General features: G+C 39.6%; 2 protein-coding genes across 2 annotated transcripts; both read right to left on the bottom strand.

The window, feature by feature from the left end:
* Positions 1-117: 117 nt before the first annotated feature.
* LOC139478437 (uncharacterized) lies at positions 118-8,784 on the bottom strand. Its single transcript, XM_071260895.1, has 6 exons — positions 8,679-8,784; positions 7,542-7,623; positions 4,947-4,997; positions 4,187-4,303; positions 3,211-3,321; positions 118-223 (listed from the first exon to the last, which is right to left on the bottom strand). The coding sequence occupies exons 1-6, from the start codon at positions 8,772-8,774 to the stop codon at positions 213-215; spliced, it is 468 nt and encodes a 155-aa protein (XP_071116996.1). The 5' UTR covers positions 8,775-8,784; the 3' UTR covers positions 118-212.
* A 670-nt stretch (positions 8,785-9,454) lies between these two features.
* On the bottom strand, positions 9,455-18,837 carry LOC139479445 (uncharacterized). The gene is made up of 6 exons (XM_071262295.1): positions 18,762-18,837; positions 18,458-18,481; positions 17,360-17,476; positions 14,127-14,243; positions 13,692-13,802; positions 9,455-9,471 (listed from the first exon to the last, which is right to left on the bottom strand). Exons 1-6 carry the CDS (start codon positions 18,835-18,837, stop codon positions 9,455-9,457), a joined length of 462 nt encoding a protein of 153 aa, XP_071118396.1.
* Between the last annotated feature and the right edge of the window lie 3,807 nt (positions 18,838-22,644).

Below are 22,644 nucleotides of genomic sequence, written 5' to 3' on the forward strand. Positions count from 1 at the left end.
CAGTCAGAGAATTATTGTGATTTGAAACTTCTGATTGACCAATCAGAATCGAGTATTCCCCACTTTCATACTAGAGTTGTCGCTCTCAGCATAAAACAAAACAAGAAAGATTCAGGATATGTGTTTTAGATTTATTGCTGAGTTCCACGATCTATCGGAGTAACCTCACAATGACTTCGTCGCTGTCTGGTCGTGCAACACGTGCATATGGTCTATTCACAAGCTGGAAAAAAAAGAAGAAATTTACAATTGGATGTTGATACACATATAACTATAAAATAATGTCCAGATGGAGGTAGAAGTGGAAGTGGCTTTGCATTTTAAACTAATAAGGGGCCGGGCATTGGGAGGTACACTCAAAGACAGTGTGGGAGAGGAACACGTGGTATTACACATTCAGGTACACTTTAGGACTGCGTGGGAGAGGAACACGTGGTATTACACATTCAGGTACACTCAAGGGCTGTGTGGGAGAGGAACACATGGTATTACACATTCAGGTACACTCAAGGGCTGTGTGAAAGAGGAACACGTGGTATTACACATTCAGGTACACTCAAGGGCTGTGTAGGAGAGGAACACGTGGTATAAACATTCGGGTACACTCAAGGGCTGTGTGGGAGAGGAACAAGCGGTTTAAAACATTCAGGTACACTTTAGGACTGCGTGGGAGAGGAACACGTGGTATTGCACATTCAGGTACACTCAAGGACTGCGTGGGAGAGGAACACGTGGTATTACACATTCAGGTACACTGAAGGGCTGTGTGGGAGAGGAACACGTGGTATTACACATTCAGGTACACTCAAGGACTGCGTGGGAGAGGAACACGTGGTTTTACACATTCAGGTACACTCAAGGACTGTGTGGGAGAGAAACACGTGGTATTACACATTCAGGTACACTCAAGGACTGCGTGGGAGAGGAACACGTGGTATTACACATTCAGGTACACTGAAGGGCTGTGTGGGAGAGGAACACGTGGTATTACACATTCAGGTACACTCAAGGGCTGTGTAGGAGAGGAACACGTGGTATTACACATTCGGGTACACTGAAGGGCTGTGTGGGAGAGGAACACGTGGTATTACACATTCAGGTACACTCAAGGACTGCGTGGGAGAGGAACACGTGGTATTACACATTCAGGTACACTCAAGGGCTGTGTGGGAGAGGAACACGTGGTATTACACATTCAGGTACACTCAAGGACTGCGTGGGAGAGGAACACGTGGTATTACACATTCAGGTACACTGAAGGGCGGTGTGGGAGAGGAACACGTGGTATTACACATTCAGGTACACTCAAGGGCTCTGTGGGAGAGGAACACGTGGTATTACACATTCAGGTACACTCAAGGACTGCGTGGGAGAGGAACACGTGGTATTACACATTCAGGTACACTGAAGGGCGGTGTGGGAGAGGAACACGTTGTATTACACATTCAGGTACACTCAAGGGCTGTGTAGGAGAGGAACACGTGGTATAAACATTCGGGTACACTCAAGGGCTTTGTGGGAGAGGAACAAGCGGTTTAAAACATTCAGGTACACTGAAGGGCGGTGTGGGAGAGGAACACGTGGTATTACACATTCAGGTACACTGAAGGGCGGTGTGGGAGAGGAACACGTGGTATTACACATTCAGGTACACTCAAGGGCTGTGTGGGAGAGGAACACGTGGTATTACACATTCAGGTACACTCAAGGACTGCGTGGGAGAGGAACACGTGGTATTACACATTCAGGTACACTCAAGGGCTGTGTGGGAGAGGAACACGTGGTATTACACATTCAGGTACACTCAAGGACTGTGTGGGAGAGGAACACGTGGTATTACACATTCAGGTACACTCAAGGACTGTGTGGGAGAGGAACCCGAGGTATTACACATTCAGGTACACTCAAGGGCTGTGTAGGAGAGGAACACGTGGTATTACACATTCAGGTACACTCAAGGATTACGGGGGAGAGGAACACGTGGTATTACACATTCAGGTACACTCAAGGGCTGTGTGGGAGAGGAACACGTGGTATTACACATTCAGGTACACTCAAGGACTGCATGGGAGAGGAACACGTGGTATTACACATTCAGGTACACTCAAGGGCTGTGTGGGAGAGGAACACGTGGTTTTACACATTCAGGTACACTCAAGGACTGTGTGGGAGAGGAACACGTGGTATTACACATTCAGGTACACTCAAGGACTGCGTGGGAGAGGAACACGTGGTATTACACATTCAGGTACACTCAAGGGCTGTGTGGGAGAGGAACACGTGGTATTACACATTCAGGTACACTCAAGGACTGCATGGGAGAGGAACACGTGGTATTACACATTCAGGTACACGCAAGGGCTCTGTGGGAGAGGAACACGTGGTATTACACATTCAGGTACACTCAAGGACTGCGTGGGAGAGGAACACGTGGTATTACACATTCAGGTACACTCAAGGACTGCGTGGGAGAGGAACACGTGGTATTACACATTCAGGTACACGCAAGGGCTGTGTGGGAGAGGAACACGTGGTATTACACATTCAGGTACACTCAAGGACTGTGTGGGAGAGGAACACGTGGTATTACACATTCAGGTACACTCAAGGACTGTGTGGGAGAGAAATACGTTGAATTACACATCCAGGTACACTCGGGGACAGTGTGGGAGAGAAACAAGTGGTATTACACATTCAGGGTACACTCTGGCGCTTTGAAGGAGAGGAACACGTGGTATTACACATTCAGGTACACTTTAGAGCTGTGTGGGAGCGAAACACGTGGTATTACACATTCAGGGTACACTCTGGGGCTTTGAAGGAGAGGAACACGTGGTATTACACATTCAGGTACACTTTAGAGCTGTGTGGGAGAGAAACACGTGGTATTACACACTCAGGGTACACTCTGGGGCTTTGAAGGAGAGGAACACGTGGCATTACACATTTAGGTACACTGAACGGCTGTGTGGTAGAGGAACACGTGGTATTAAACATTCAGGTACACTTTAGAGCTGTGTGTGAGAGAAACACGTTGTATTACACATTCAGGGTACACTCTAGAGCTGTGTGGGAGAGGAACATGTTGTATAACACATTCAGGGTACTCGCTAGGACTGTGAGGGAGAGGACCACGTGGTTTTAGGCTGTGTTGAAGAGAAAACATTTTATGATGGTATTTTGTTTAAAGTTATAGACTCTAAAACTTACCTGAGTCATCTTTGGTGAAACCAATGGTGCCAGACACTGAGCACGTATACCCACAGTTCCCAAAGGTTTTCTTGGCACCTCCTTCGAAACATTCCTCTCCATGGGCACATTCTGAAAATATTGGTTTATATTCACTCCATGAACCATTGGGGAGCTGAATTATAAATAACCACATACATACAATCAACATAATATCTTCAGATATTGATCTATATTTATCGAGTCTTACATGTGTTTGGCTTGTTTATAAATCGACCGAATAAATGACGCATTACATGTGTCACTAGCGGGTTGTCGGGGTTTTAGGATCTGGAATAGCTTGTATACCACGAGACGGAATTTCTAAAGCATTTGTCATTAAGTTAGCAGGTTATTTTTACCTATTTTGGGTATTTACATCGCTATCGGATTTCAGGATCTTAACTTGACGCTGGCCAGGGCCAGTTGTGACGTGACAAGCACGTGTCATCTTCCATTATGAGGTAATGACGTTACTTGTATATTTTGTTCAAGCAGCTAATTAGATTCTATAACGGACATGCAATTGAGATGTTTGTTGAGTGAAGAGAAATCCTCAGACAGTAGGTCCGACTAGTACTTGTTATTACAGTTGTATCACATAAAGTGCATGTTAAATTCATTTATTCTTTGACAGTATAAATGTATACATAGAAATAATCAGCGCATATTATCTGGTGTCATCAGCTCGCTCCTTAAATGACAGCATATTTACTATATCGTGTACCGTAGTCCACATAATATATTTCTATGTACAATAAATTCGCTTTTAGATTCCATGATTTACATAATGTAAAGAGAGTGATACTATTCAGAGGGTGATACTTTATACTCTCTGTCAGTAAGGATAAATGGTGTTACACCAAAACAACACCTCTTCTAACAGGTCTACATTCCATGTTCTTATCCCCGTTTCCGAGTAACACCGGGCCTGCATATCTTGGACTGATGAACTTACTGGTCGGTCCACGGAGCCCGTAGACGTTACCCTCCACGGAGCATGTCAGTGTGGTGCAGGCGTTGAGTTCAAAGGTTCCTCCAAGTGCTACACATCCACCCCCAGGTTTGGGGCATGCTGAAACCATAGATTACATATCTCTTAAAGTTGCAACGGCGATCTGAACTACGTCATGGAATATCACGATTAATATTACAGTAACCATAAATCTCACTTCCAGCTGAGCGTGGCCTGCCCCATTGGTGCTGGAGCTGTCCATGGGGTAAACATTTACATCGCATGAGGGAAGCAACGAGACGTTGAACAATTATTCCTGCAGAACGTTTAATCTACATCACGACGGTCTGCTTATGATCCAGTGGTTGACAGCATGAGCAACATCAGGGGTACGGTGACATTCATTCAGCTATCTGTAGGGCATACAGCGCCAACCTCCTAAGTCGGCCCTCTACACAAGCATAGGTCAAAGGAGAGTGGGAAAATGAGCCAAGTGATCACACGCGAGTTGTGGTGAGTGAGGTCACCCATCAAGGCTAAATCTCGACACTCAGTAGAATATCTATATTGGAACTGTGATTTTGCGAGTGTGTGGTTTATCATCATTTTCTTATTACGAAGGTCAGAAAAGAGAGGATCTTTGGTAAAGTTCACAAACTTTGAGATATGTTTTTGTTTTAGGGGAGAATATAATGACTTTATTCTTTAACAGCAAACTCATCTCCGAGGGACACTCCCTCAACGTGTTGAGAATTGTACTCACATTGACTGGATGCGCAGTCACCATCACCACCAGCAGCAGGCGCGGCATCACCTGTGAACAAAGTCCATGTTGCACTGATTACAAATGACCCTCACCCGCTACATAGATACAGTCTGCAGATCCGCACTGACAAACATATGATATAATTAGGAGATAAACCTGTGTTTTGAATTTTGATGTAGACTACATCCAATTTCAAAGCACAGTAGGTTTATCTCCATTCTCCCATGACGGCAACAACGCTATGAAAACGGCGCTCTCTTGCAACGCGTAATAACACAGGTGCACAGGTCCACAATCTTAGAACATTCCGAAAAGAGGTCACAGGTAAGTATATATGTAACAATTATTACTAAAGTTCAAGATTAAAAACACCATAGTCGTGAGTAGTTCATAATAAGTATTTAAAACACATAGTTTTTCAAAAGATGTTGACAAATAACACTCCAAACTTAGTCCAAAGAGAGATGTTTTAATTTCTACCAAACTGTTGTACACTAATGTACACTGTGGACTGTCATTTCTCGGAAATTTGTGCGAGAGGTCATTTCTTGGAAATCGAACATGCCATCATTTCTATTGCAGGGATGAAGGGTAATAGAAAAAAGGTTTCAAAATGCTGAACGAATATATTTCTACAGCAAACTTTAAGAAATTATATTCTAGTATACATTTAACATGTGTAAGTGTTATTAGTTAGTTGGCAATTACCCCCAGTGAACAATAATATAATTAAAATAAATGCCTCTCCACCCCGAACTTGGATGTGGCAGAACTTGACCTACATCTCAGTTACTCACACCTCACAGCTGTCAATGGCTGACAATCTGTGGTTACATTCTCCGTAACGTGTTATAGAATGAAGCAAGATGACAACCTCAATCTATGATGTGGTTCAACATTAACAGGTAGATTATCTGGGATTGATCGAGCCTGCTGGTACATCCATATGATTACCAAGGTGACTGAGTATGACTGAACTGCCGCTTTTTAGGCTGCAGACGAGCCTGATATTTTGCAATCTCATTAAAATCAGACCTTAGTTCTCACTACAGCTAAACAAAGATCTGAAGACATCCCATTAGGGGTCACGTCAGAACGACCTTTCATCCGACCAACCAATGCGTTGCTTACCAGATTATGAAAGTGACAGTCGGAATGTGATTTCTAATCATGCAATCTCGAAAACTTTAACATGGTGTATTCCGAACGATAGTTACGGGTTTAACGACTGAATCCTTTCAATCTAGACCATCTATTAGTCATTCCAGAATGTGTTTTTTTCAGGTTTCAAATTTGTAATCGGGAATTTGTCAAAATATTTTTCGAAGCGTAGTCGCCAATTTGAAAATTGTGCCGTAAAGCAAAAGAAAGCTGCCTTCTCATTGGTCATTCCATTGGTCAGTCAAAGTTCGCGCAAAGTCGGTCTGACGTGACCCGTAATGGGATATCCTCAGAACTTTGTTTAGCGGTAGCGAGAACTAAGATCTGATTTAATGAGATTTGATATTTTGAAACGAGGAATCTGCATGGTGTGACCTATTAATTTCAAGATTTCACGGATCCAAAGCCAAATAGTGACAGAACTTAGACATTTGTGTCCCAGAAATAGTGGATCGTGTATGATTTTCTTAATTGTGCGTGTTCTAAAATGAATTCCAACAAGTTTGATAAGCTGTCACTTCAGTTGGGACATTGTTTTCGTGGACTTTCGAAAGAAAGTGTTTTCTGATGGACTTTGAAATCCCCTCCTGCCAAATTCTAACGGTGGTGGTTGACGGAGATGGCAACGAATATCGGTCAGAAAAAGGTTTGTAAACAACATGTTGTCATGAATAAAGTTTTTCAAACAATTTTTATAATGTTATATTTTACTTTCATTGTCGGTTGTTTGAGGAAATAGCTGAAATTGTTACGATTCTGGTCACCATAGAAATTTCTCTAACAGTTTCATAAACATTACATTTGTATTCAAAAGATATGCCTTCGTTAAATCTATTAATGTCATCATCGAAGCAGTCAGTGTTGCGGCCTAGAACGCCACAAACATCCGATATCAAACTACCGTATTTCCTCTATTTGACGCTACGCCGTCTGTTAATTTCGCGAGAGCCCTTGACTCGGCGTGTATTAGGGACCTGGCTGGTATTAGAGACCCAGCGTGTATAAGAGGAAATAAAGATATGTTTTACAGTTCATATGGGGTAATCCATCGGTAGCCATTTTCTATGAATCGATATGTAGGCTTCTTGTTTATGAAAAGGCTTAATATATTTGAAAGGGGTTTCCGTAGCAAAAAGGAAACCTCTTTTTAACCAATCAGAATCAAGCATTCATCAAAGTCATGGTAGAATAGACAGGTAGGCTGATTCTTCATGTGACGGGGAATGATATGACACAGGTAGGCTGATGCTTCATGTGACGGGGAGTGATATGACACAGGTAGGCTGATACTTCATGTGAGGGGGAATGATATCACAGACAGGTCGGCTCATGCTTCATGGGACGGGGAATGATATCACAGACGTCAATGGTGGAGTCAAAGTTGACACGAAATAGAGGGAAGTGCAATGTTAAGTAGCTAATAGATCTCACCTCCATGTCCCATAGCGATGGTGTATGCCAGGCACACGGCGAGAACACAGGTTGCGAGGAGGAATCGAGCCATATCGACCTTCTAGAAACAATAAACACAAAGTCAGCAAAGACGGTTTCTTCTTGATCGATGACTTCCAGGAACTGACCATCATGTCAGAGGTGAAACTACGAAACAAAATGTGTCATTGCTAATTACAGTAAACTGTTCAATAATTCACGAATGTTAAAACCTCACTAAAATATAACTTCTTGAAAATATAAGGTTATAGTAATAATATTGATATTAATATAAGAAAGTTTTGCGCCAACATTTAAACGAAATCTTCATAAACATCCATTTGAATAGATTGAGTAACTTGGGCAAATAAATGAACAGATAAATAAATAAATCGTCATGATCCCGTTTTCACGTGACAAGTTACGCCTTATCATGATGTGACTTACACACTGTCTAAACTTCCATATGAAACGAACGAGAGCAAAATAATTCTTTATTCGAATACGGTATCAAACTGAAGAAGCTGAAATTCAGTATCAATGTTTAAGAAATAGCTATGTTTAAAAGTCGATTCTCAGAATGGACCAGGTAGGATTAGGTCCCTTTCTGTCCAAATAGACATGTCAAATTATTAAAAAAAGTGTTATGAAAATTATCAGACATGTTAAAATGGTTGAAAACTGGTCTTTTTCTTTCTTACACGTGCAAGCATTTGACCTCTGACATCTTCAAGTACACAGGAATGGCTAAAATGAGGGAAAAGGCGTATCGTTTTTAACGTCATGAGAAAATCCAAACATCTATCTATCTATCTATATTATTTGTTATTAGTCCATAACATGCAGTTGGTGAAATGATCAAAGTCTATTCTCATGTGAGAATTGCTAAAAGTCCTGCTCATTTAATATATCATACAGATCATGTGTGCCAAATCAGGCCCATATCTGACATTGCCCTTTCTGAAACACACACACACACACACACACACACACACACACACACACACACACACACACACACACACACACACACACACACACACACACACACACACACACACACACACACACACACACACACACACAATGTAAAATATACACTGTGTACATATAAAATACGAGACATACCGTACTTACAAATGTGCGTCTAAGTTCGAGTCTTACAGCCAAGTGCAGGTACACATTGAGGGGCGTCCTTATATACATGTAGTCGGTAACAGGTGAGGTGATCATTAAAACTTGAGTTGGCCCTCAAAGCGGCTGGCTTTTCACCTTGTATCGCCTCTTTATCGGACGCTAATAAAGCATTGACATTGCTAAGTCACATCTGTAATGACAATTTAGTGATCGATCATAATTTTGGATATGGCTGCGGAACAGAAATTATCTTGAAATGCCTCCATAATATAATCGTTTACCACAATTTTGGCTGTGTCTAGTTTTAGTATGAGATTGACGGATAATGCGCTTTGACCTACCACACAGTGGAGTTAAATGGAGTTATTATTATTATCATCGTTATATTCCAGGGATGCTTATGGGTGCTTATGAAAATACTATAGAAATACCTTCTTGTTATTAAATACTCGTGTGTATTGCCAAGTGCCGACCTTCCACCTTCCAACCAATTCCTGGATCGCTTCTGTCTCACAGACACTGTGTCATCATACAGACCCCGACATTGTGGGTACATGTGGTCGCGGAATACGTTACGATATGGTGTAGTTTGTGGTAACCATCCTTGTGAGTAAAGTTTCTTAAACATTAAACTTCAAAATACATTTTGATTTGTGGACGATTGCGAGATGCTTAAGCCCGCTTGTTAGCAGCATTCAGCCATATTACGTTGTGTCACACAGTGTTAGCTTCACACTTATACCAAAGTGTGCCATCAATCAACGTTAATCAGGTGATCACTTCTCGAGGCTACCTGAACAGAAAACAGTGAACTTTAGAGGCAAACAGGGCATACCGTATCCGTGGCATTTTTTTTACCTGCGCGTACGTATACGTAATGTCAATCCACCTGAAGACAGTCTTTATCAAACGACATGGAAAAGGATGACCGACTGAGTGCTGAGGCCTATACGTGGAAACTGTTACGCAAGAATGTAGATCAGTAGATCAACAGATTCTCAAAATCAATTGATTTATGTTGCGTATATTCTGAAATATACCAGGGATAGGGGGTATATGGATCTTAATGGGCCCTTATAGAAATACGATAGAAATACCGTCTTATTATTTGAATACTCGTTTGCCGACCTTCCACCTTCCCACCAATTCCTACTGCCTAATAGACACTGCGTCATCACACAGACCCCGACAATGTTGGTGGCGGAATACGTTACAGCTGGGTGTGCATTGTGGAAACTATCCGTTTGAAGTAAAAACTTAAATATTAAACTGAAAGAGACATTTTAATCTGTCAACGATTGCGAAACGTTTTCACGGCATATGTCTAAATGTCCTATGTAATATCTGCCCCTGAAAATACGTTTGACATTACATGTCCCTAACATGTCCCTGACAATCTGCACATGGCAATATGTTATTCTTGCCGGTGAATTTTGTATGTATTTGTATCTGACAATCGCCACTATCTTACACCTGCCCTACTGACAAAAATATGTAATCAGTGTGATTTGAAATGAGTGCTTCACTTACACCATATATATATATTGATAAATGTGATAATAGATATACTTCTCACAGAAACAGAAACAACTGAAAAAAGTTTGTGGACAATTTATCAACGAAATTACACCTCTCAAAACAAACTGAAATGCATACACCTTAACATCCCAAAAGTGACTGAAGCTTTCACTGTACAAATATATGGCGGGGAGCGCTCAAACACACCTAGCTTGAAAATAATATTATATGTGTAATAATTTCTAGTTTGTTGCCTGCTATTTTGTAAGGAGTACAATACTGTATTGCTACTCTGGGTTGCACAGTGACTACACTGTTTTTTACTTTCATTCCCCCAAGAACCTATAGAAGTCAGTATTTAATCTCTGCATGCAGGCCAAGACATGCCATGGTGCTTTACAGATACATAATAGCACTCTTATACATCTGTCCTATGGAAGGTTAAGTCAAGTTATGGTGCTTTACTGAACAATATCTTCACTCTTTAAGCCAAGGCATGTTATGTTCCTGTGCACTCCTGAAAGTCCCAAGATGTCAGATTGTTGGTTGATCAGCAGCGATATTCATTTGGATGAATGATGATTGTGTGGGCGACAAAAACACCTGGTTGTCCATAGCGTCATGGTGTTGTAGAATAGCAATTGTAGAATATGTTTGATATGGGGCGCTTGTGTATGGCACGGGGAGACACAATGGTAAGTACGTCAATGTGTGACCACCACTAAACCGAGAACAAGAAAACAGAAGAAAACACAGAAGAAAACGAACAGATTACGAGAAACATCTGACAGTTTATTACATTAGTTAAGTGAAAATGACTTGAAGCTGACTGGTCTCACGTTCTATTCGCAGTCTGAAAAAAACCACATTAATACATAAAAGCAGCACAAAAACCGTCACAGTGAGTGAGAGGATGTATAACGGTAGGACAGACATAAGTCAGCGTTAGTGAGTAATTCGAACACTCAAGACGGTTTCCTGGTGACCAACGTATGACATTTCCTTTGGTTGACCAATGTTTACACATGTCAACTGATACCAACTGAACCTCCAGCAGCCTCCAAGTTACGTTAAAGCTAATATGTTTTAATAGATTCAATCATGGATAAGAATATTTGCGTGATTGAGTATAGCTTTTGATCAATTAAACAAAATACGTTAAATGTGTATTGTGACGTGTGTCAGATAATTTTGATGTTGAGTTTACATCTATTTGGGTTTCAACAACTGTCTTGTGCCTTATGGCTGAAATATTGCTGAAGCTGAACTAAACCATAACTCACTGTTTAGTATATCAATACTTTCCATAGACTGTATTGAACAATATTCTGACATACCTATACACCAGAGAAACGTCATAGTTTGTGTACCTCAACACATTTTTGACCATGATACGTGTTGTTGGTAAGTCTTTCCCATTTGGTCAATTCTCGGACAAGGGACTGAAAGAAGGCTCCTGTTTGTCGGAAGAGCTCTCAAAAGAGTATTTACTGTGTAACAACACATGTGACATAATTCAAACTGCTAGAAACATCAGGTCCCCTCAAACATAAATAACATAGAGAAATTACAGGGTAAATGTAATCGTGAACATTGTCCAACAATTTAACACTTGTTAATCCCTCTTACTTTCGTGTTTATATTAATTCATAAGGCTATTCTGTGTCGCTTCCTGACAGCAATTTGACGTTATTGGCTAGGTTGCATATAGATGTTCTGTGTCAGGTTCTGTCTAACGTTCTTCGTGATTAACACTGCTCATCTCAGCCTCAGTCATTTTGCCTCTACTCAACCGTTTGCAAGAAATGTGGTAACATTAAGTTCCTTCAGGTTTTGATATAAAACATATTGTGATCATCATACTGTCGTCAGAAAATGACATATACTTGTAACGGGGTGAAATATAATTATATGGTTTTTGATGAAATCTGTAAAATACGCTGTATTAAGTAATTGGCAGTTTTGGAATCAAAATAGAAAAATATCTATGGAGCATCGAAAGAATATTTGAACCATAAACTCTTGATTTAGCCATACATCTACGGACCAAGGATCAACCAGCTGCTACTGAAAGTGATATTGTGTGTGTCAGCACTAAAGTCTTTGTCATGAAATGTCAATACTTAATTTATGTATCTGGTGTAAGATGGTTAGCATTTCCTGTGGATGATGTAGATGACTCTTTAGAATTGCACCCCCAATATCGCCTCCCGACAGCCAGTATACGTCTACAATCACATGTACATTCGCAAAACGAAATCCTCCACAGGAACCTATCGTGGTTAAAAGATACAGATTTTATCGCAAGATTGGCAAAACACAATGTTGTTTCCTGGTGCTGGATATTTTACAGGAATTGTATTAGATTTTCACAGGGCTGTTATATTTCTTATAATACATTCAAGGTGGACTGCGGTTAGGGATCTCCACAGCTGAAATATCTGATTCAGTTATACATTCAGGATAGACTGTGGTAGGGGATATCTACAGCTGAAATATCTGATTCAGTTATACATTCAGGATAGACTGTGGTAGGGGATATCTACAGCTGAAATATCTGATTCAGTTATACATTCAGGATAGACTGGGGTAGGGGATATCTACAGCTACAACTTCTGATTCAGTTATACTTTCAGGATAGTCTGTGGTAGGGGATATCTACAGCTGAAATATCTGATTCAGTTATACTTTCAGGATAGACTGTGGTAGGGGATATCTAAAGCTGAAATATCTGATTCAGTTATACATTCAGGATAGTCTGTGGTAGGGGATATCTACAGCTGAAATATCTGATTCAGTTATACTTTCAGGATAGACTGTGGTAGGGGATATCTAAAGCTGAAATATCTGATTCAGTTATACTTTCAGGATAGACTGTGGTAGGGGATATCTACAGCTGAAATATCTGATTAAGTTATACATTCAGGATAGACTGTGGTAGGGGATATCTAAAGCTGAAATATCTGATTCAGTTATACATTCAGGATAGACTGTGGTAGGGGATATCTACAGCTGAAATATCTGATTAAGTTATACATTCAGGATAGACTGAGGTAAGGGATATCTACAGCTGAAATATCTGATTCGGTTATACATTCAGGATAGTCTGTGGTAGGGGATATCTAAAGCTGAAATATCTGATTCAGTTATACTTTCAGGATAGACTGTGGTAGGGGATATCTAAAGCTGAAATATCTGATTCAGTTATACTTTCAGGATAGACTGTGGTAGGGGATATCTAAAGCTGAAATATCTGATTCAGTTATACATTCAGGATAGACTGTGGTAGGGGATATCTACAGCTGAAATATCTGATTAAGTTATTCATTCAGGATAGACTGAGGTAAGGGATATCTACAGCTGAAATATCTGATTCAGTTATACATTCAGGGTGGACTGAGGTAGGGGATATCTACAGCTGAAATATCTGATTCGGTTATACATTTATTTATACATTGTCGATGATAGGTAAGGGTTCATATAGTAAACACTTACCTGCGTCATCCTTGACGAAGCCGATGGGGCCAGTGACAGAACATGAATACTGACAGTTCCCAAAGAGCTTCTTGGAGCCCCCCTCGTAACAGTCGGCACCATGGGCACATTCTGAAAATAAGATATACGATAATGATCTTTTCTTGAAGGTTAAAACTGGTAAACTGGATGGGAAAAGACCATGGCCAGAAGTTTTAGAAAACATGATATAATCTTACCTACTGGACGCCATGGAGACAGTGTGAAGACATACATGCTGAGACGATAGACGACATTTTTCTTTGACGACATTCAATTGAAAAGACATTTGGCGTCATTGGCATATATCTATACAAAATGAAGTTAAGCATTTTCAATGCTTCGACGTGAATTATCAACATATCTGTGATCAACAACTTGCATTCAGACGAACGAGTATGATTTTAAAATACTTACTGTAATCGCCCGTGAACCTGAGGTAATTTTTCGAAAATGTGCAGGTGAGAGTTGTACATGTATTGAAGTCGTATGTTTCACCCACTTCTTTACAGTCTCCACTTCCAGTCACACATCCTACAGCAACAGAGAGACATACAGGACCACTTGTAATTACACATCTTATAGTATAGAGGGACATACGGGACCATTTGTAATTACACATCTTGTAGTATAGAGGGACATACAGGACCACTTGTAATTAATTACACATCCTACAGCACAAAGAGACATACAGGACCACTTGCCATTACACATCTTATTGTATAGAGGGACATACAGGACCATTTGTAATTACACATCTTATAGTATGGAGGGACATACAGGACCACTTGTAATTACACATCTTATAGTATAGAGGGACATACAGAACCACTTGTAATTACATATCTTATAGTATAGAGAGACATACAGGACCACTTGTAATTACACATCTTATAGTATAGAGGGACATATAGAACCACTTGTAATTACACATCTTATAGTATAGAGGGACATACAGAACAACTTGTAATTACACATCTTATAGTATAGAGGGACATACAGGACCACTTGTAATTACACATCTTATTGTATAGAGGGACATACAGAACAACTTGTAATTACACATCTTATAGTATAGAGGGACATATAGAACCACTTGTAATTACATATCTTATTGTATAGAGGGACATACAGAACAACTTGTAATTACACATCTTATAGTATAGAGGGACATACAGGACCACTTGTAATTACACATCTTATTGTATAGAGGGACATACAGAACAACTTGTAATTACACATCTTATTGTATAGAGAGACATACAGAACAACTTGTAATTACATATCTTATAGTATAGAGGGACATACAGAACAACTTGTAATTACACATCTTATAGTATAGAGGGACATACAGAACCACTTGTAATTACACATCTTATAGTATAGAGGGACATACAGAACAACTTGTAATTACACATCTTATTGTATAGAGGGACATACAGAACCACTTGTAATTACACATCTTATTGTATAGAGGGACATACAGAACAACTTGTAATTACACATCTTATAGTATAGAGGGACATATAGAACCACTTGTAATTACATATCTTATTGTATAGAGGGACATACAGAACAACTTGTAATTACACATCTTATAGTATAGAGGGACATACAGAACCACTTGTAATTACACATCTTATAGTATAGAGGGACATACAGAACAACTTGTAATTACACATCTTATTGTATAGAGGGACATACAGAACCACTTGTAATTACACATCTTATTGTATAGAGGGACATACAGAACAACTTGTAATTACACATCTTATAGTATAGAGGGACATATAGAACCACTTGTAATTACATATCTTATTGTATAGAGGGACATACAGAACAACTTGTAATTACACATCTTATAGTATAGAGGGACATACAGAACCACTTGTAATTACACATCTTATAGTATAGAGGGACATACAGAACAACTTGTAATTACACATCTTATAGTATAGAGGGACATATAGAACCACTTGTAATTACATATCTTATTGTATAGAGGGACATACAGAACAACTTGTAATTACACATCTTATTGTATAGAGGGACATACAGGACCATTTTTAATTACACATCTTATAGTATAGAGAGACATACAGGACCACTTGTAATTAATTACACATCCTACAGCACAAAGAGACATACAGAACCACTTGTAATTACACATCTTATAGTATAGAGGGACAGATGAGACCACTTGCAGGTAGACGTCCTACAGCACAGAGAGACATAAATGACATCTTATTGTATAGAGGGGAAGATAGGACTTGTAGTCACACGTTATACAACACAGAGAGACAGAGAGCACCACTTCCAGTCACACGTTATACAACACAGGGAGACGGAGAGTACCACTTCAAGTCACACGTTATACAACACAGAGAGACAGAGAGCACCACTTCCCGTCACACGTTATACAACACAGAGAGACAGAGAGGGCCACTTCCCGTCACACGTTATACAACACAGAGAGACAGAGAGGATCACTTCCAGTCACACGTTATACAACACAGAGAGACAGAGAGGACCACTTCAGGTCACACGTTATACAACACAGAGAGACAGAGAGCACCACTTCCAGTCACACGTTATACAATACAGAGAGACAGAGAGCACCACTTCCAGTCACACGTTATACAACACAGAGAGACAGAGAGCACCACTTCCCGTCACACGTTATACAACACAGGGAGACAGAGAGGACCACTTCAGGTCACACGTTATACAACACAGAAAGACAGAGAGCACCACTTCAAGTCACACGTTATACAACACAGGGAGACACAGAGGACCACTTCCAGTCACACGTTATACAACACAGAGAGACAGAGAGCACCACTTCCCGTCACACGTTATACAACACAGAGAGACAGAGAGGACCACTTCAGGTCACACGTTATACAACACAGAAAGACAGAGAGCACCACTTCAAGTCACACGTTATACAACACAGGGAGACACAGAGGACCACTTCCAGTCACACGTTATACAACACAGAGAGACAGAGAGCACCACTTCCCGTCACACGTTATACAACACAGAGAGACAGAGAGCACCACTTCAAGTCACACGTTATACAACACAGAGAGACAGAGAGCACCACTTCAAGTCACACGTTATACAACACAGAGAGACAGAGAGGATCACTTCCCGTCACACGTTATACAATACAGGGAGACAGAGAGCACCACTTCCAGTCACACGTTATACAACACAGAGAGACAGAGAGCACCACTTCCAGTCACACGTTATACAACACAGAGAGACAGAGAGGATCACTTCCCGTCACACGTTATACAATACAGGGAGACAGAGAGGACCACTTCCAGTCACACGTTATACAACACAGAGAGGCAGACAGGACCTCTTCCCGTGACACTTAATCTGTATCAAACTTAATCGATACGAGGGCCGACGATTCGTGAAATAAATTCAATAATTTGGCACAAGTGATGTTAACATGTTATAAGAGAAGATATTATGTTCATTTAATGTAAATTATGTTTCTCAAAAATAGAAGGAAATAGAATGAGTGTATTGCACTCGTTTTCAGAGAGGTAATACTTGCACCTGAGTCCTACTATTAGTCCTCAGCAGACTTTGATATTAAGGACTTAAACACAGCTCAATCTACCAAGTACACTTACTCATTGTACCCCGGAGACCATAGATATTGTTCTCCACTGTGCAGGTGAGGGTGGTACAGGAGTTCAGGATGAAGGTATCACCAAGGGCAACACATCCACCACCCGGTGCAGGACAGGCTGCAGACAATATAAGGCAATTACGGGTAGATCCATATACACCCTCACAGTGAAACCTCGATAATCCGTGCAGCAGATTTGGACGGATTAACGAATGTATTGATATACGAATCACCGGCACGGCGAAACGTCCGGAATATGTTTCACTGTTAAGTTGTATATAAATGTCGAAGACGTTCGTGTATGACAAGTAAACGGTGTTCGAACATACAAGATATATTAAAAAAGCGTTTGAGTAATCTCAAGTCAAGTTAAAATACCGTCATGATTGTAATAGGCAGTTTGTACTTTTGCTGGGTTTTTTAACAGAAGTTTTATTTGTTCATCCAACTCTGTACAACAACGTTAATGAAATCCATTGATCACAGTCCTTGGTCGTCCATTTTAGATTTGAAAAAGGCCGACCTTATCCACTATATTCAAATTTCCAATTTTATTCAAAACAAATATTTCAATGCCATTCTGTTGGCTTCAGTGGTGATGTATACGTGTTATGTTTTGTTCAGTGAGTAAACACTTTAATAGCAGAATAATAAAAGAATTTCTAGATTGTTTGGTCCGTTTCAAATAATATAAAATGTTGATGCCAGTGTTTTTAGATTTATTAATCGATCTAACATCACAAGTATCCATGCAACAAAAGACTCGGCTGCCGGACATTTGACACAATAGATACAAAGGTCAAATGTCATCAGAAGAATGCTGTGATAGCTTGTATCTGTATCACGACGAGTTACGAACAAAATATTCTTCATACTTTGGTTTATGTTCTTCAGTTCAGCTAATTTATTAGGGAAATAAAGAATTTATTTTGCAACCTTGGCTCCATGTATTTGGGAATTGGATATCGTTTCATATCTTGGTGCCTGGTGTGGTTTAGAATGTGAATTGTTCTCGACACATAGCAATTAACCACCCCTAGTAGTGACGATTACTTTGGAACTTCAGAAGCATCGAGTGCAACACTAGTGCTGTACTTACAACTACTTGCTGCACAGTCCTCCACTGTAAAATAGAATAGATAACAGATATACAACTTCCTTGAACTGTGATGAATCAATGCTCCACTTCAGAACATAAGCATAATGTCTCGTCGTTATAGAAATGATCACATCTGGGCAGGAGGGAGAGTCTGGACAGGTTTCCAACGCATGACAGTTCGTTATCCATGACCTTTTACACGCAATGTTTCTCTGATCAGTTAATATGTGCAATACCAGTTTTTTAATGTTAATCGAGGTGTCACTGGCGAGAAAAGAATGTGGAGGGAAGTATGCACACGCACCTTTCTGAACCACTTGAGTGGATATACACGTCAAGAACAGGACGAGGAGGCCGACTGAACAAAGTACCATAGCCATGGCGACGTTCTGTTTCAAAGGAATAAACACAGTAACTTCCAATGGTGTGGTAGGTAACAAGCTAAACCTGTAAAAATTGAAATTAGAAATCATAAATACACAAGAGAATCTTATACTTACAGAAGTGCTTCGATGCCGAATGTAAGCGAAATGACGGGAGAGGTGGTACGCCGGATTATATACAGGCACGCTGGTAGCAGATGAGAGGGTATCGAATGAGAAACCTACAAATTAATGGAGCCTACATGTGTCCGACTCCCAAATGCAATCAACGCGTAACAGGTGTTATAGTATCAGTGTCTTTCGGTTAATTTACTTGTATGTGACGATGATTTGCAAAACTCTTCCAGTTTTACTATCTGGACTCATTACGAATGGCATTGGGGCAAAAGCTGACATGTGGGTTTCATAAAAAACCGTAAATTTGCATAGGATTGAACTTCAAAAGGAGTATATCAGAAGGAAATTCATACTGGGGAGGTACTGAGAAGGAAGAACTTCAAAGAATAAAATTATAAAGTCTGTATTCATCCATGTGTGGGTCTGTGTTTAATATACTGATATATTGAAATTTTATCAATATGTGGGTCAGTATTTTATTTTATTTCATGATTTGATCAACGTGTGAGCAAGTGTCCAGTAACACAGGTGTGTCGTAAGACTAATGAGGATTTAGTGATCACAGTGTGTGACCTCACCGACTGTTTGGGCCGTTAACGTTGCTCATGATATCCACCACTATTATTCCCCACCAAGAATCGTACTGAAGGATACCGTGGTGTAGTAGGAATATTGACATTCATTTGTCACTGGGACCTTGTTTGTAGCGCACAGTTAGGCTCCCAGGACTTCACCGTTGTCTTGTGGTTAAAGCGATCGTGGTGTTCCTCGTCGTGATATTGCTGGAAAGTTGCTAAATGCGGCAATATTCACTCACTCAAAAGCAAAACAGACACTATAAACATTTATAAACCTATGAATGTATTACCCTATAAAGCATTGGGTTCCTGACAACCTCGGGAAAACCTAGTAACCAGTTCATCTTCCAAATCCAAGTTTTTCTTCAAGGTTCTGTTTCAAACCGAGGTTTTGAAATGGGTCACCTACAAACCGATTTTGAGTTTTAACTTTTCAATTGTAATACCTAGGTTTTACAATTTGCGTTACATAAACTTGCCTCTTGGTGTGAACACATTTGTGTTCGATGATTGGTTAAAAGTCACATGTTTTCCATGAAAATTCCATGACGTGAATCGCAGCAACCTCACCATATCGTGTTAAGTTTTGTTACCCACTGTTCACAGAACTATCGAGGAAGTTGTTCAAATTATCAAGTCATGACTCCAGCTGGTACATACTGCACGTGTATTTTCTCTCGCACGCTTTTAGCGAGTTCCTTTTATACCGCGATACACTGTATTGTTTCACTATTAGGTATGTCGATTTCTTTTGTATTTCTTGCATTTTGACGGTTCATTAGTTGGATAATACATGCCTCCTCGGTTTCCGTTGAAAATATAAAACCTCGAGCTCGTGAAATTACGTTTTCAACCCAAAACGAGACATACAGCAAAGGGCAGACTACCAGGAGGGTGGGGTGATGCAAACACGTGACCCAGGTAACCCGACGACACTTTCTGATCAGAATTTTCTTGTATGCAGATGTGGTGTAGGTGTAATATTTTTGAAATAGCGTAACGCAATGCTTGTTGTACTTCATGTCTTGTGACTTTCCGTGACAACCCATTCAATTTTTGTTGAATTTTATTCACTAATTGTAATTCATTATATACGTTGTTCGTTATAAGCATATGTACAACATATATACAGCAAATGGACTGGGCCAAGAAATAGTTCGTTATATACATCAGTTCGTTATAAGCATGTTCGTTATAAACGTAGTTTACTGTATTGATGACAATTCAGACAGACAGACAGACAGACAGACATGTTTATTCAGTAAAAGGCCAATGGCCCAAAATACAGACATTATTTTGTGAGCATAATATAAGAATTTACAAACTAGAAATAATGTTTGCTCATTATTATTGCTAAGAATATTCATTACATGAGAATTACTGTAATGAGTAGGCATAGGAAGATTAACAAGGTATTTTTGTCTTAGGGCAGAATATAAATTACAATTAAAGAGTACATGGAATTCATCCTCAATGACATTAACTCCCTTACTACTACAATAGTTACAGAATCTGAGTGAACGGTCTGTTTTACTATATCTGCCAGTTTCTAAAGCTATTTTAAAATTTGAACATCTGAATTTAGTAAAAGCAATTCTTAAATGGGTAGGGAGTGGACATGACAAGTACCTTTCAACATTTAACATGGATTTAAAATGCTTATAAAGATCACATCTTGGAGAAGAGTTTACAGAAGCACTCCAGAATTGCTGTAAATTATCTTTGAGCCTTTGCTTTAAATGGAGAATAAAAGCTTTAGAGTCACCCACCTCTTGATTGAGCCATACAAAACCAAACCCAAATCGGAATAAAATATTTCTAACTTAAGTCGCCCAAGTTACCCGTCTAACATCATCTAAAGATTTAAGCATTAAAAAGCATTGGGAAGGTAATCTGTGGGGTTGTAGATGTAAGAGCCTGCACCAATATTTAATTACTTTAGTCATGTAAGTGAGTTGTAAAGGAAACCTCCCACATTCCCCTTAAACCATATGTGAGCAGGTTGATTTGTTTACTTTTAAATAATGCTTACAATAGGCGATTTGGACAGATTCGATTTTTTTACAATAGCAAATATCCCCAATTTCAGAGCCATAGGTTAAGATGGGGTTGACCATAGAGTCAAAAACCTTGGACAGATCTGTACAAGTGAAATTACCAAATTTCCTTTGAAAAGAGTTAATGGCTAAAATTGCTCTGGTGGCTTGGGATGCTAGAGTAGTTTGTGCCTTACTCCATACAAGCTTAGGTGTAAACATTAAGCCAAGATATCTATAGCTTGAAACAGTTTCAATAGGTTCACCATGATAAAACCACTTTTCATAACTGCGAAGATGGCCACCTTGCCTAAATACAATTACTTTTGTTTTTTTAAAGTTAATTTGCATGCCTGTTTTATAACAAAATATTTCCAAAGCATTAATTTTCTTTTGAAGCTGGGCACCACTATCTGAGAGAGCAGAAACATCATCAGCAAAAAAAGAGCACATAAATTATCTATATCAGGAGAAATATGAATACCTTTACCACCTAATTCTTCAAATACTGTGGACAACTTATTAATAAAAATTAAGAACATTTGTGGGCTTAAGACACAACCTTGGCGAGTACCTACATTACATGGAAACACTTGAGATAAACCTTTGGCTGATCTTACACAGGCTGATAAACCACTGTACATGGAAAATAGGACATTATAAATGGGACCCGATATACCTACTTTCTTTATTGAATCTAACAGAACATCATGTTTTACAGTGTCGAAAGCTTTCGAAAAATCAATAAAGAGGCAGTAGAATCTTCCCTTCTTTTTGCCAGAATATTTTCTTGTAATAGCTTGTAATGTAAACATGGGGTCAATAGTAGAATAGTCAGGTCTAAAACCAGCCTGAGCTTCACTGAGGATGTTATTGGTGTTACACCATTGCTGTAATCTGCTGTTTAGGATAGATGTAAAATCCTTGCATAAAGTAACTATAAGAGATATTCCTTTGCAGTTGTCTGTATTTGATTTATCACCAGATTTATGTAATGGACAGATTATACTCTTACCCTATGAAGATGGGAAGGAACCAGTTGAGAATATTTGATTAAAAATCTTGGTGATTTG

The sequence above is a fragment of the Haliotis cracherodii genome, unplaced genomic scaffold (assembly GCF_022045235.1).
Source record: "Haliotis cracherodii isolate W230 unplaced genomic scaffold, xgHalCrac1.p SCAF_4, whole genome shotgun sequence".
NCBI lineage: Eukaryota > Metazoa > Mollusca > Gastropoda > Lepetellida > Haliotidae > Haliotis > Haliotis cracherodii.

Bases quoted from the DNA above. Each gene is read 5' to 3' on its own strand.
- LOC139478437 (XM_071260895.1), bottom strand. From the start codon at position 8,774: ATGATCACCTCACCTGTTACCGACTACATGTATATAAGGACGCCCCTC. The intron at 7,624-8,678 runs GTAAGTACGGTA...TATTGTTTCTAG, and splicing joins TCGAACTTAGACGCACATTT to AAGGTCGATATGGCTCGATT. The intron at 3,322-4,186 runs GTAAGTTCATCA...CAATATTTTCAG, and splicing joins CGGGCTCCGTGGACCGACCA to AATGTGCCCATGGAGAGGAA.
- LOC139479445 (XM_071262295.1), bottom strand. From the start codon at position 18,837: ATGGCTATGGTACTTTGTTCAGTCGGCCTCCTCGTCCTGTTCTTGACG. The intron at 17,477-18,457 runs GTAAGTACAGCA...TATTGTCTGCAG, and splicing joins GGACTGTGCAGCAAGTAGTT to CCTGTCCTGCACCGGGTGGT. The intron at 14,244-17,359 runs GTAAGTGTACTT...CTGTTGCTGTAG, and splicing joins TGGTCTCCGGGGTACAATGA to GATGTGTGACTGGAAGTGGA.